Below are 15,707 nucleotides of genomic sequence, written 5' to 3'. Positions count from 1 at the left end.
TTCCTTCCCAATTACAATAATATCAACAGCAGGCCTATCCCATTAAGGCAGTGCATTGAGATGCCTTTTTTCAGATGAATCAAGTGGTTTTCACATTTCTCTTTGGTTCACTTCCTGAGTTATAATTCAATTCTGGCCTGAAATCCTGTAATAAGCTGGAAGGGAAGCTGTCTTAGAGAAAGGAACCCACAGGCTAGGGAACAAAACACGTGGGCCCAGGCTATCACCTGATGAGAGCTGAGCAGCATGCTGAAGGCCACGAGCTTGGCATTCATTTCCTTGTCCTGTTCTAGACTTATGGTCCCTTCTGTGTCCACAAGAAACACAGCCACCTGGAGAGGAGAGGGGAAAGCCAGAGCATGAGGTCAGCATCATGGTCCTCTCCTCCTTCTGCTCCTTTTTCCTTCAGAACTTCCTCAATTCTTCTTCCCTTTCACCTACCTGATTTCCCTCAGTTTCTCTCCTCTCTTCTCTCTCTTATTTTCCCCATCCCTTATACCCACCCTCCTTCCTCTTTTCCATTGTCCACCCCTTAGCTTCCTGCTTTTTGCCTCCCACTTTCCCCTCTCCTTATCTATCTCCCCTCTTCTGGACTCTTACCTTCCTCCCATCCTTCTGCAGAATGAATGGCTGGCTCCATAGCCACAGGCCCTTGGTGATGGCCTTGGCTCCTGGTTCACACTGGAACTCTGAAAGATCGCTTCCTCTTCTCATCCACTGGGGATCCTTGGACTTCTAAAGGAGGTAGAATTAATTATTTCTTCCCAGGACCTAGATATCATGTATATGAAATCTCCCCTTTAGAACTTATTTACTCCCCTTTCAAAATCTGGATCTAGGCCTCCTAACACTGAGCTTCCTTTAGAAGCTTTTAGCCTCAACACATTTCTCAGGGTTCCCATCCTTCCCTCCCCTCCACCTGTCCAGACATGGAATCCCAACCCTAGGCCTTACCATACCCTGCAGTCCTCGGATTAGATAGTTGAGAAGGAAGGACTTTCCTGTTCTCTGTTCCCCCTGGACAGAGATGAGACAGACCGGACTGTTCTTGGCTTGAGGGTGATTCAGACATTGATCCAGAACCTCTAGAGAGAGGGTCAAATCCTTTCTGGAGTTCACTTGAACCAGCTGCTTTGCCTCTCTGTTGCAAACATCACGTGGCTTCTGAGAAGAAGAAGGAAAGGTACTGTAAATTGCTAATCTTCTTGGATCTGACCCTGGAGTACCCACCTCTATTAAGTATAATGAAGGAATTCCCCATCTTTCACCCTAATCTTTCTAGATTTAACCCAAACTTCACAACCTCCTCCCGAATCAGGCAAAATGTAATTATTAAGTGCTCACTATATGGTAGCCACTATGCTAGTCAGACCTAGAAGATCATTTTTTCCTTCTCTACACGAGACTGTGAGGCCCCATCCTTGACCTGTGTTGAGTCTGCATTCTGCTGTAGCAAGTTCATATTCTCTAATAGATTCTGGAGCCGTGTGTCTGGAACTAGCTGCCTCCTATCACATCTCCTCCTGCACTCAGGGCATAGAGGTGGTTGGGAACCTGGAACACCTGAGTTCCAATAACTGTTGATGCATTTAGCACAGAAGTTGTGACCACATTCAAGGGAGACAGGATGTCGAAACAGATCCAAGCAGATGGAGCAGGTAAGGAGAGACTTCAGTAAATCCTGTGTGTCAGTTGAAGTACTCGGTGAGGGGCATTTCGGAACAGAGCTGGGTCTAAAGATACAGAACAAGGTGTTATAGAGCAGGATGTCTAGATCTCGGAAGGGCTGTAGGAGCTAATGGGGAGTAGTTGGGATCTGGTGGCAGGGACGTTTCATTTAAGAGAGAAGAGTGTGAGGAGTGAAGACCAAATGTAGGTAAGGTATGTTGATGTATAATTTCTTTTTTTAAATACCTGAGTGGATCAGTTTCTCTGGATTACTGTGGGAAGGGAACACTGATAAAGAAGTAGAGGAGGGGGATTCTTATTCTTTTTGATCCCAGACTGATTAATTTATTACAAAATCTTAGAATTAAAAGGAATATCATAGGTTTTCCAGTCTAACTTGTCACCCTATGCTGGAATGTCCTGTAACATCACTGTATGAATACTTCCAGTGATGGGAGTTTTTTACAGGTTCCCCACCCCGGAAGCAGACTATACTCTTGTTGGATAGCACTAATTTTTAGAAAGTACTTCCTTAGATAGAGCTGAAATCTCTGCCTTACTGTAAATCTCACTGACTCGTAGTAATTTTGCCCTCTGTAAAAGGCAACAAAGAACAATAATCTTTCTTCCCCACAATATCCTTTAAGATATTAGAAGGTAACTATCACTTGCCCCCTAAACTTAGACTTCTCCAGGCTGAACCTCCCAAATCCTCCTAATTTGGACTTGTTCTTGCATATTAACCATCACTTTTACTTACAAATGGTCATTTTTGTTTTCCATCAAGATGGATTTTTACGTCCTTGAAAATATGAAATAAAAAAGTGAGAGAGATATGATAGAACAGCTAGTGCTGGACCTTGGTACCCACACTCGTCTCCTTTCCTTTCCTTTCCTATCTACTTGTCCTCCCTTTAACCTCATTTCTTCCCCTTTCTATTGCCCTCCTTTTATCTCTATCTCACTCAGTTTTCTTCTCCTCAACTCTATCATCCACTTTCTACTAGCCAGCTAGTAGATAGATAGAGTGGATAGAGTCCTGGGTCAGGAATCAGGATGACTTGAGTTCCAATCCTGCCTAAGACACTTACTGGTTGTGTGTGACCCTGAGCACATCATTTGACTTCCGCCTGCCTCAGTTTCCTCAACTGTAGAATGAGGATAATAATAGAATCTACCTTCCAAGGTTGTTGTGAGTCAAACTGTAAAGTGCCTTAGATCAGTGTCTGTCCCATAGTTGGCCCTTAATAAACATTTGTTTCCTTCCCCTTCACTATTCCCCTCCTTAGTCCTATCCCACTGTCCTCTCCGCAGGCCAGTCCTCATTCTTTCCCATTCTGGTCTGCTCAACTCTATTGCTCTGCCCCCTCACGGTCTTCCCCAAGTCCTATTACTTTCTAAGTCCTAGTGTTGCACCTGCTCAGCGCCTGGCGCCTGTATTTCCCACTGTCTTCACCTTAGCACTAGCTTCCTTCTATACTATTGTACTCCCCAAGACCCATTCCCCTCCCATCCCACAATCCTCCCACAGACCCATTCATCTTCCTTCTCACTGTACTCACCCTGTTCCCTTTGTACTAAACTCTCTTCAGCCCTATTCCTCTTCCCTTAAGAGCAAGGTCTTTATTTGTCAGGTCTAGAAACCTGTGGAATAAATGGGATAAACAAGTTCTGTTCCTGGAAGTGACTAGATGGGGGACGGGTTTGGGGGTGGGGATGAAGCCAGGAAAGAGTCAGGGATGTGGGGAGAAAGGAGAAGACCAAAGACTAATGGAACATACTTACCTGCCTTAGGGGTGTACCTCCTCTGGGAAAGGAAGGAATGGAGGGTCTCACTTCAGTCCTCAGTCAGCTTCTGTTCAAGGAGGACAATTAAATAGCTTAGGCTGTATTGAAGGAAGAGTCTTTAACCAGGAAATTGAAAGAAGGAAGTGATAGGCTCAAAGTCCAGGGAGGGGCAGGGAGATGAGGCAGAAACAGCATTCAGCCTTGCAGAAAAGGTTCCTGGAATGAGAAAACAAAAGGGGCAAAGGGACACATGGTTAAACAAGTGAAAGCACAGCAAGTTACTTCACTTATTCATTCAATTGTCAATTTAATTTAATTTTTAGTAAGAAAATAATAGCTAACATTGGCAAAGCAGTTAACCTGTTATCTCATTTGATTCTCACAAACATCTGTAATACTTTAAGCAATATTATTCCCATTCTATAGATGAGGATAGTAAGGCTCAGAGACAAGAAAAGCCTTGAACATAGTTATACAGTAAATGTGGAGGTAGGTTCCCAACCCAGGTTTCTCCTGACTCCATGTCCACATGCCTTTGTGAGCTGATACCTGTGATGTTCAAGGCTCTCTCCTAGGAGCTATGGGGAGAGAGAAATAAATAAAACCTGGAACCAGCCTCAAAAGGGCTCACAATTAGCTGGGGAAAGAAAAACAGATATTTATACTTTCCTGTCTAGGTAATTTCCATCATGGTTTCTGGTTTGGTTCCCTAGGGGATGACAACTCCAGGTTCAAAGTATGCTGTGGGGTCACACACCTAAAATAAGAGTCCATGTGTCCCCATGAATGTATTTACCTTAAATAGTCTGTCAGAGGACACAGTAAGCTTAAAACAAAGGTATTTCTGAAATGGCACAACAGGAATAGTTGTAACAAAATATTCCCTCCATAAACCTGGGGCCCCTCTCTCCCAGATGCACACAGCAGCAATGGGAAACCTGGGCACAAGCACAGAGTTCACTAGCCCAGGCACAAATAAACAGAACGCACACGGTCAGGGCAATTAGCTGCTCCAGAACATCTGGGACCCAGTGTCCTTTCTCTCTCACATTCCCTCACACTCTGCCCTGTGCTCATCCACTGCAGCCCTTGTATCTGATGGACAGGTCATACCACTGAGCTCTTTGGGCCTGTTCCTGATAGTGGCTCAACTCCACATCACAGTTAGAGCTTCTGGTCCTACTCTCTGGAGGGCCAGGTGTGTCCTCCTGGATGAGTTGCTCTACTAAAGGGCCCCTGTTGTCTAGGTGGGGGGAGGGTGCTCAAAGGGAGAGAACCCCTCCCCTTCCAGTCTAGAAGAGGCACAAGGAAATAGGTAAGATGACTTTGTCACCTGCCCTTGCTTTATTTTTTTTCAAATAGACATTTAATAAATATTTTGGATGGAGATATATCGGAGAAATACTTCTTCCTTCTGTTAATGATTATAATTTTTCCTGACACTGGTGATAGCAGGATGGAATTCCACTTGTGTCAAATAAGCATTTGCAAGCCTCTTCATGGTTCCATTTCAAGCACTTACACAGGCTAGAAAGGCCACATTCTTCACTTTTAGAAAGTTAATATTTTAACCCAGAAATCTATACAAGGTGTCCCAAAAAATCTGAGTGAAGTTTTAAGCTATCTTTGGGCTGTCTTAGAAACAGATACAGAGATGATGAAGAACAGGCCGGGGCCCAGCTAAACTCTCCCAGCATTGCCCTCCCAACAACTTTAAAATAATACCTCATATCAAATTGTGGAATGGCAGAGCCAACAGCAGGTCAGGGGAGACATTTTTCCAGTGTAAAGCAACCTAGGAGGTCCACAGGAGGGACCTGTAACACCCAGTGGCCACAGGCCCAGAGCATGGCAGCAGCATCAGTGGTGTGGTTTGGAGGTGGCCCAGACAGCAGTAGCAGCAGCTTCCAGAGCTGTCAGCCCAGAGGTGGTAAGGGGGTTGAATAATTGGTCAGAAAGAAACTATAAGGGACCCTTTGGTAGCACTGGTTGCAGCTGCTGCTGACTGGCAACTCTATTGCCCATTAGTAATTCTGAGTCACACTTCCATGCCCAAGAAGAGCATTAGTGCTAGTAATGCAAGGGAGCAGGAGCCCTTTCTGCATAAAGATCAGAGCACAGGCCAGGAGAGCAGTGACCACATGTCTCCCAGAATAATACCAGCTTGAAAGCACCAAAAACTTGCAGTAACCCCTTCCCCCCAAGAAGTAGCAGCACAAAAAAGCCTGAAGCTTGGCACTGTGCCTCCCCACCTCCAAGTGAACAGAACCCAACTTTAACATAAAGTTCAAAGTCAAGAAATAGCCTGGGAAAATGAACAAATAACAAAAAAATAACTTGATCACAGAAAGCTACTGTGGTGGCAGAGAAGACCAAGACATAAACTTAGGAGAAGACAACAATGTGAAAACAATGTGAAAAAGCTACAAGGAAGCCTCAAAGGAAAATGCTAATTGGACCCTGGATCAGCAAGAATTCTTGGAAGACTTAAAGAAAGAGATAACAGGGGTAGAGGAAAAATTGGATAAAGAAATGAGAGTGATGCAAGAAAATTAGGGAGAAAAGAATTAACAGTTTGGTAAAAGAAGCACAAAAAAATTACTGAAAAAAAATATGACCTTAAAAAACAGAATTGGCCTAATGGTTAAAGAGGCACGAAAGCTCATTGAGGAAATAATTTCTCAAAAATTAGAATTGGGCAAGTGGAAGCTAATGAGCCCAGGAGACTTGAAGAAACAAACAAACAAACAAAAAAGTGAAAAGAATGAAAAAAACAAGAAAATGTGAAATATCTCATAGGAATAATAACAGCTGGGAAATTGATCAAGGAGTGATAATTTAAGAATTAATGGAGTACTGAAAGGCATGATCAAAAAAAAAGCCTAGACATCAAATTTCAAGACATTATTAAAGAAAATTGCCCCAATATCTTGGGTCCAAAGGGTAAAATAGACATTGAAAGAATCCTCTGATCACCTTCTGGAAGAGATCCAAAAATGAAAATTCCCAAGAGCATTATGGCCAAATTCCAATGCTCCCATGTCAAGGAGAAAATACTACACGCAGCTACAAAGAAGCAATCCAAATATCATGCAGCCGTAGTCAGAATCGTACAACATTTAGCAGCTTCCACATTAAAGGAATTGAAGATTTGGAAAATGGTATTGGAAAAGGCAAAAGAACTAGAATTACAAGCAAGAATCACCTACTGACAGAAAGCTGGGAGCAGCCATGGTGGTGATGAGCCTCTTGATGTGGGCTTTGGCTTCAGCAGCACCTGGAGCTGGCCTGGCCCTGACCTGCCATGGACTCGGGCCGCAGCTGTGTCTTGGCGGCTTACTGACCCGGAGCACCCCGGGTGCGGGCTCTGTAGCCCCAGTCCGACATAGTGGAGGCCATGGGTAGAAAATGTTTGTCATCAGACCTACTGAATTTTATGACAAGAGATTTTCAAAGTTGAGATTTTATTTATTGTTGACTGGGATTCCAGTAGCAATAGGCATAACATGGTGAATAGATTTCTTGGCGAAGCTGAATTAGCAGAAATCCCAGAAGGCTACGTTCCAGAGTACTGGGAGTACTACAAGCATCCCATAAGCAGGTGGATTGCTCGTTATGTTTATGAACCTCTTGAAAAGAATTATGAAAGAACCATGGCAATCCTTCAGCTGGAAGCTGAAAAGGCTGATTTGAGGTTGAAATATTGGGAAACAGAGGTATGAGAGGAAGAGGGGATGGCCCCTGGTTTCATTACCCAACTGTTGATAAGCAACTTATTGATCACAATGCTAAAGTAGTGCCTGACCATTAAGCTATTGATTCTACACATCTGATGCAATCTGTCTTTCAGGGGGGAGTCAAATGAAGAAATGCATACTGCATTGTTGTTTTCTGAATAAAATAGCCATTTCCCTTTTGGTCTTGTAGTTAGTTTTCAGTGTAGTTTGAGAGAATTGCTTTTGATGTGAAGGGATGGTTTTCTTTTTTAAGAAGGTCATGAATATGGCAATTAAAATTAGATGAGATCAAAGTTTGTGAACTTATACAGGTGTTATTGTTTGAAAGTAGATTCTACAATATGCCCAGTAAATGAAAGATGTGGACAGGAAGTATAACCATATCAAAAACGACTTATGTACCTGAGCATATAGAATATAGGCATCTTGGTTCATCATTGATAGCTCATCTATTTCAGTTGGCATGGGAATTTTCAGCCTGGATTATGTAAAAATTAACACTTTAATAAATCAGATAAATGAAAAACTTCAGTAAGCAAGTCTTTTGGAAGTTGACAAAGTTTTGTCTTTTTTTTTTTACTTTTTATAGCCAAGAAACTTTTGCATCTCTTTAAAGAATGTGAGTTTTTCAAGGATCTTATCTTAACTATTGAGATATAATAATAAAAATAATTACTGGTAAATATTAAAAAAAAGTTGGTGTTAAGAGTAGCTCAAAGTAAGGAGTTTTAAATGATAAAAATTATAAAACATAAAAGACAAGAAATATTTGTTAAATTGAAATGCCAAGCATAGACATAAAATTTTGTAAAAATTTCAACATTTAAAAATTCTCTTTAAAATAATTTAAATACAATTTGATGGGCTCTTTGTATGGGACAAAATTATTTTTAAAAAGTCAAGATTTGAACGTTTTTGGTAAACATTTTTTTTTTCTTCAGCCACAGGAAAAGTTTATTAGTGATAAAACACTTAGGGCCAGGTGACACCCATAAGGATGAGCAGGCATGAGAGGTTCTCAGCCTTTTGAGTGTGAGATTCTCAGCCCCGAATGAGGGCCAGGGTAGATCTTATATACTTTGGGTGACCAGGGAAGGGTCTGGGAAAATGGTCTGGGAAAAGGGTCTGGGTGAGAATTCCCAGAGACTGGAATGTCTAAGAGATTGAATAGACAATGGGAATAGATAATGAAGGAACTGAAAGGTATCTAAATGAAATTAAAAGGTAGGCTAAGGCTTTCAAAGAGAGATGAGGGGCTGGGGCCTGTAGACAAAAGGGGAGCCAGATTCCCTTTAGGGCAAGGGGCAAAGACCTTGGCTTGGGCCACACCCCATCATTCCCCCCTCAAACAAATTTGACACAAATTCTTTTGGGGAAAGGGGCGAAGGTCTGGACTTCTGAAACTGCTTCCTGCTGGCAAGGGTAGTGGAGCTGTCCCTGCCTCTCTGGGTCCTGTTTGAGGGGTCAAACTTCAAAAACCCAGCTGATGCCAGGGTCAGCAGGGCAGAATCCTCGGGTTGGTGTACAGCCTGAGCAGTCATCTGAAAGTTGATGGCTCCAACCCTAGAAGAAAGGAATCTGGCAAGGATATTTAGTAAACATGGATGAAACAAACACAAAAATATGATCAGTAGTGGAATGAGAATAGGAACCAGTATAGAAAGAAGCCAGGACTCCCATGAAAAAGATTTTGGAGCACTAAAGTTATTGTGAATTTCTTGCATCCAACTAGCTTTCTCCAAAATATGAGCAGTGCAGAACTCTATCTGCCCGAAATTGTTGTACATGCAACAAAATGTGTTTGCTAAAGCACATACACTCCCACTGGAGGCAAGCAAGTAGTCTAGGGCTATTCTGTTATCTAGAACTACTTTTGCTAAGGAATCCAAAGATTGCTGGATTTCCCAGAGACCATAAGCTGTCACATTTGCCAACTGGTGAATAGTCTCTGTAAGCTTAGAGAGAATATGTTCATGCTGTAAGTTATACCAGGACATAAGATAGTGTGCTCCCTTTTTAAGAGACCAGAGGACATTTCCCCAAAATCCATGTTTTGCCTTTAAGTTAGAGACTGTGGGCTGTTTGGCATTGAAAATGGAGAAGGGCGGTGCTAAAAATCCGAGGTGCACACCCCAAGTCTTTGTAGGGTGTCAAACATTGAGTGACCAAAACAGTAGTTCTGGGGTCTTGCCATGTGTTGGCACTTCGTTTCACCTTTTCCCCAAAATTCTTGTCACTAGTGGTCTGCACAGGTGTGCAGGTCAAAAGATAAGCAGAAACTCTTTCAAGCCCTCCCTCCACAGGGGTGTTAACTTGTCTAGTGGTCTTGCAGCTTGTCTCCCAAGTATGGGAATATTCCCCTGTGGAAAAGCAAGGTGTTGATACAGACAGAGTGGCCCATAGAGAAGTGGCAAGCATAAATGGAGTGGCATAAACTTCTGAGAAAGTCATATTGGGAAGGGGGCTTTGTAGAGATGAGCAGCCACTGCCAGGCCTTCCAGCAGCTCCTAAGGACCGAGTTAGGGGTGCAGAGGTCAATTTAGATTTTAAAATCACGAAAGCCTGGACTGGGCCCCACTCTTGAGGGAGTGAGTCAGGGCCCAGAGGACAGTCATAAAGGGGCTTAACAATCAAACTATTATTAGGGATCCAGAGTCTACAAAATCTATCCATGCCTAGAAAAGTTCGAAATTGTTTCTTAGTGGCTGGGACCAGGAGTTCATGGCCCAGAAACTTTACAGACTGGCATGCTATCTGGACTTTGTTCAAAGAGACCCTATAGCCTTGAGTTCCCAAGAGATTAAGCACTCCTGAGGCAGTGGACAAAGAAGCCTCCTGGGTGGGGCTACAAATACGGGAAGGGAAAATACTTTAGGGTCTTGGAGGTGAACAACAGCTGGGGTGGCAAAAGTATCCCAAATTGTCTCCCACACTTCCAGGGGAACATGGGGAGGTCTGGCACACAGAGGGAAAAGGGAGATGGGAGGCTTAACTAGAGAAAATTGGCTCCCCAACTTCACCATCAGGTTCCTTCCCAATGAGGGGGCAGGGCACAAGGAGAGCATAAGGGAAGGAGTGTTTAAACAACAGATTCTCAAATAGGCAGGGGGAGGGGTATGTCTGGAGACATCCCTCAGTTACCTCTCGAATGCCCATGACCGGATGGGTCAAGGAGCGAATAGGGCCAGAGTAATTGGTTAAAGCAAAGAACATAGCCATGATAAAGTGGGTAACCTTACCTTCAGCCTCAATTTCTGCCCAGGGCTTGGCGAGGGAGATGGAGAAAGTGGGAGCGTTGCCCGGACCCAGGTTCCTTTGTCCTCCCCAGTCTTGAGAAGACTGGAGGACAGGGTACTGGGGGGCTGCTCTATCACTTCTCCTACCTCGGGGACAATCCTTCCTCCAATGTCCCTCCTGGTCACATCTTGGGCAAGGTCCTGGAGGCTTCAGTCTTGGGGGCTTCCTCCAAGGGGAGTGCCCTGGAGGGGCACTCCTTGGACCAGTGAGCCTCCCAGTGGCCTCCCCTGCCCAAATCGCTGGGCTTCCTCCGAGAGGGTGCCCTGGAGGTAAACTCCTTGGACCAGTGACCCTCATGGTGGCATCAAAGCAGGTTTTCCCACTGCCCAAGTTGCCAGGAACACCCTTGGGTCTTTCCCTGACCATGGCAGCAGCCAGGAATCGAGCATGTTCTTTGTCTCTAGCCCTCTGCCTGCGTTCTTTCTCCTCTGCTGCAACTAGGTCCCTGTTGTTAAAGACTCCAAAGGCAATCTCCAATAACTGAGCCTGAGGTGTTTGGGGTCCCATTGCCAATTTCTGTAGTTTCCTCCTAATATCTGGGGCAGATTGGTTAATGAAATACATGCTAAGGATTGCTGCCCCTTCTGTAGAGTCAGGATCTAAATTCGTATACTTTTTAATGCCTTCTACTAGCCTATCTTGGAAAAGGGCAGGGTTTTCCTTTTCTTCCTGAGTAATTCCCTTAATCTTTTGAAAGTTTACCTGCTTTTGAAATGCTGTTTTCAGGCCTTCTAACAGGCAAATTATCATGTAGTCTCTCTTTCCCCTATCCTCCTCTTCTGATAATCCCACCCCGGATCACTAGCAGGAACAGCAGCTGTTCCTGGGGGGTATTTTGTGGGGTCATTGCTAGCAAATGATCCCCAAAATTTTGGGCTTGTTCCCAGATTCTCTTCCTCTCCTCAGGGGTACAACAGGTGGAGAAGAGGACATGCAAATCACCCCAAGAAAGTTCAAATTGTAGGGACACATCCCTGAAGCCCTCAGTAAATTTAGTTGGATCTTCAGAGTATTGACCCAGCCTTTCCTTAATCTGGGTGAGGTCTGAAATGGAGAATGGAACATGCACCCTAAGTGTCCCATTAGGAGAGGCAGGTACTTCCCTTAAAGGAAAAAGCCCTGAAGGCCCTGCGGGAGCAGGGGCTTGTGGGGGAGGGAGGTAGGAAGTCCCACTTCTCGTGAGTGAGGGACTGGAAAGTGCCAGCTGAACTGGCAAGGCCGAGGAATCCAGCTGGCAAGGGGGAAGATTACCTGACACCGGAGGGGCGGGGATCAGGGGAAAAGACGCCACAGTGATACCCTTGTCTGGAGCCTGAGGAGGGGTCCTGTCTGAAGTAGAGGTCTGGGGAGGAGGCACCAAGTTGAGAACCTTGTCCAGAGCTTGAGCTGGGGTCTCTCTGGAAGTAGACACTGGGGCAAGGCCCGTGCTCAAGGCCTGAGTAGAAGTAGCCTCTAGAGCAGGGGCCTGGGGAGGAAATGGAGGGACCAGAGGAGCAGAAGGGAGGGTCTGGGGAGAATGAGGAACAGCGGAGAGGCCAGAGGAGAATGGGGTGGAGATAGGTGCTGGGGAGGTGGTGCCGACTGAGGTTGGGAAGAGGGGGATGCCATAACCCTAGGAGCCATAAGAGGATCGTCCAAAAGGTCCATTTGGTCCCCACTCACCACTAGTGGGGTGGCTCTAGCTATGAGCATCTTACAATCCTTTCTGAGAATGGGATCTCTAGAAAGCTCAACAAAAGCCATTAAGTAAGAAATCTCCACCCATTTTCTTTCTCTGCAACAATATTTTTCTAACTCTGAGAGGGTCTTTACCTGTAATGTCCCAAAAAGGGGCCATGCCTCACAATTTTCCAGGTGATACTGAGGCCAAATGATGTTACAAAAATGCACCAGCTTTTTCTTTTTAAGTTCTTTACAGAAGCTAAGATTTTTCCAATTTAGTAAAAGACAGCCCAAAGGCGAATTCTTGGGAAATGAAAAGGATTGACCTATTGTGGGCTTAGGGAAAAGAAAAAAAAGCAAAAGAAAGAAAAAAATATACATCCAACAATTTCCCAATTCCCTAGTGCAGAGAACTGAGAAGTTTGAACCTATGCTTCCTGATAGGGAGTCCATCCTCTATGCTAAGGAAGGTATATACCCAGGTCCAAGTGCTCAAGCAGAGGCACTGGACCGAAAAGCCTGAGAACTTCAGGCAGAGTTCGAGACAGCCTTGTAGCTGTCTGACCTAAGGGAACCTGAGAGGTCAGGCCCGAAAAAAACTTCCAAGGCAAGCCTGGCTAGCTGCTTGGAAATCCAGGTCCAAGTGCTCAAGCAGAGGCACTGGACCGAAAAGCCTGAGAACAACAGGCGGAATTGGGGAGGGGGAAGCTTACTAGTTGTGGCTGAAGAAGAGTTTGAGATTTGGCAGTTATTTCCCGGTCAGGGAACCATATGAAGAGGTCTAGGGGTTTTGGGGTGCTGGGACTCCAAGATCGCAGTACTGGGCCCTGTCTGAAAGAATTCAACTCAAATCTTCTTCAGCCAGAGGAAAAGTTTATTAGCGATAAAACATTTAGGGCCAGGTGACAACCGTGAGGACGAGCAGGCATGAGAGGTTCTCACCCTTTGGAGCATGAGATTCTCAGCCTAAACATTTCTTTAAAGTATTGTATTGACTAAGACCTCATTTGTTAGACTCTGACTCAGTTAATATCTACTATGGAATGAAGATAGAAACCAAATTTAGTCACCTTGTTTTACTTATAAACATAAAAATCAAAAGTAGTTTTTTTAGCATGGGAAGCCTCATGTGACCTGTTGCAGTATAGTATGAACAGAGACCTTAATGTAAATAAAAACACAAAAGTACAATACAACTCAGAGTGAGCATGCAAAAGATGACGTGGACAGTGTTGGTTCCAAATGACTAAAGTTATAGCACATCTTTCAGCATGTAAGAGGAGAGTTACATATACTATCTACTGAATCATATCTATTTTAATTCCTCTGAACAATAAGTTCATGTGGAAGGAGTTGGGGAGGCTGTTGGGAAGTAATATGTTGCCATATTATCCAAAATAAAAGCAAAAAGTTTTAACTTCAAAAAAAGAAGAAGAAGAAGAAGAAGAAGAAGAAGAAGAAGAAGAAGAAGAAGAAGAAGAAGAAGAAGAAGAAGAAGAATCACCTACCTAGCAAAACTGAGTATAATCTTTTGGAGGAAAATGGATATTGAATGAAATAGAGGGTTTTCAGGCATTCCTGATGAAAAGATTAGAGATGAATAGAAAACTTCACATTCAAACAGAAGGCTCAAGAGAAGCATAAAAAGGTAACCATGAGTCATCATAAGGGACTCAGTGGAGTTAAACTGTTTGTATTTCTATATGGGAAGATGGTACAGGTAACTCCTAAGAATTATATCATAATTAGGGTAGTTAGAAGGAGTCTGCATAGACAGAAAGCAGGGGTGTGAGTTAATTATGTTGGGATGACCTCCAAAGAAAAGAATGTAGGGGTGAAAAAGAGGGATGCACTGGGAGAAGATGGATGAGAAAGGTAGAATGGGGCAAATTTTTTCATATAAAAGAGAAAGAAATTTCTCATATAAAAGTAGAAGATTGTCTTATTATTGCAAACAATTTATTTTAAATTAGACTTAAATTTCCTTTAAATAACAGTTATACTTGTTACAGTATTTTTTTCATTGATTTGTCAACTGACTTTTGGCCACAGTATTCCTTGACTTTTTCAGTGTAAGGTTTCTTTCAGGAGGTTACCATTGGAATCCTTTTATTTTCATTTTGCCCCCCAGTTGTAATTTATTTATGCAGATTTCTATCATGATTTCTTATAATACAACATAGTGTATGATCATGGTTTTCAAGTAGCCTGTTAATTCTTTTTTCGAGGTCAGTTGCTTTTGATAGGGGATTTCTTAACAGTTGTTTGCTTTCTTTTTTCCAGTTGTCTGACTTAGTCATTGAGTTCTATTTGTTCTGTTCTTTTTTTATCCTCCAAGGAGTTAATTATTGAAAATGAGTCATTTTCTGCTTTAGGTTTCACTTTTGATCGTTCTTCTTTCTATTTTCTTATTTCTTTTCAATTTCACTTTTAACATTTTCCACTTAATTTCTTCCAGTCAATTCTGTAGACCTTGTGGCCAAGACATTTTTCCTTCTGAGTTCCTTGTATAATTGTTGTGAGATTGTTTCTTCCTTCTTTCTTTTCTTGGATTTCTATTTCCTCACAGTATGTCTTTTGTTAACTTATATTTTCACCCTCAGCTCTTATATTGTGATTTTTGTGTTCAGACCAGGCCCCTAGGATGCCCTTGGATGACAAGGACTTCATGTGGTGGGGCTGCTTTATGCCCTTGGATGACCAGAAAGCCCCCAGGAAGTCTGGGGGAGGGGAAACACATTTGAATAGGGGCTCAAGTTAATAGCATTATAGAAAGATATTCCCAATTCTTAAGGTACCCCCAGCACTCTGAGAGGAAGATAGGGCCAATCTCGAACTGAAAGGATTAGTCTGAATTAAGAGTTAGTTTGAATTAATTCTTTTGAATGTTTGATAGCATTAACTTATTAATCCGTTTTGTACTGGGTTCCCTCCAACTTTGGGAATTCAATTATTACTTTTTCAATTTTTTTCTCCCTGATATTTGGAATCCTCTCTTCTTTTGTTAATATAGGTATTTTATATTTTTCTAAATATTTGTACATGTCATTTGCTATCAAAATTGTTGGCAAATAATTGGGCAAAAATAGTTTCTAGTAATTTCCTGTATTTTCTCTTCACTTGTGAATTCTTTTTCATTTTTTATATTTGTAGTTTGATTTCTCTCTCTCTTTTTACAAAAGCCAGATTAGCTCAAAAACCAGAGCTTAGTTTTATTATTACTTTTTTTGCTTTGAATTTTGTTAATTTCTTCTTTGATTTTATTTTTGATGCTCTAAATCACTATTGATTATAGAAATGCAAATCAAAACAACTCTGAGGTACCACATCATACCTATCAGATTGGCCAAGATGACAAAACAAGAAAATGATAAATGTTGGAGAAGGTTGGTGGAGTTGTGAAATAATCTAACCAATCTGGAGAACAGTATGGAACTATGCCCAAAAGGCTATAAAATTGTACATACCCTTTGAGCCAGCAATAGCACTGCTAGGCCTGTATCCTAAAGATATCATAAAAACGGGAAGAGGACCCACATGTACAAAAATATTTAT

General features: G+C 42.8%; 1 protein-coding gene and 1 pseudogene across 2 annotated transcripts in view; one reads left to right on the top strand and one right to left on the bottom strand.

Moving 5' to 3' along the window:
• LOC110220538 (RING finger protein 112-like) overlaps nucleotides 1-15,707 on the bottom strand; it is a 33,969-nt gene that overhangs the window by 6,306 nt on the left and 11,956 nt on the right. For both annotated transcript variants that reach the window (XM_078153021.1, XM_078153022.1), the window contains exons 2-8: nucleotides 3,454-3,672; nucleotides 3,231-3,312; nucleotides 2,429-2,470; nucleotides 1,427-1,733; nucleotides 955-1,164; nucleotides 601-735; nucleotides 228-332 (exon numbers count right to left, since the gene is read on the bottom strand). In XM_078153021.1, the coding sequence (XP_078009147.1) occupies nucleotides 228-332; nucleotides 601-735; nucleotides 955-1,164; nucleotides 1,427-1,733; nucleotides 2,429-2,451 (780 nt within the window). In that variant the 5' untranslated portion in view covers nucleotides 2,452-2,470; nucleotides 3,231-3,312; nucleotides 3,454-3,672. The remainder of the gene's footprint in view (nucleotides 1-227; nucleotides 333-600; nucleotides 736-954; nucleotides 1,165-1,426; nucleotides 1,734-2,428; nucleotides 2,471-3,230; nucleotides 3,313-3,453; nucleotides 3,673-15,707) is intronic.
• Nucleotides 6,688-7,267, top strand: LOC110220539 (NADH dehydrogenase [ubiquinone] 1 beta subcomplex subunit 5, mitochondrial pseudogene; annotated as a pseudogene).

The sequence above is a fragment of the Phascolarctos cinereus genome, unplaced genomic scaffold, assembly GCF_003287225.1.
Source record: "Phascolarctos cinereus isolate Bilbo 61053 unplaced genomic scaffold, phaCin_HiC Scaffold_4;HRSCAF=312, whole genome shotgun sequence".
NCBI classification, from domain to species: Eukaryota; Metazoa; Chordata; class Mammalia; order Diprotodontia; family Phascolarctidae; genus Phascolarctos; species Phascolarctos cinereus.
This window is presented reverse-complemented; position numbering and strand designations above follow the sequence as displayed.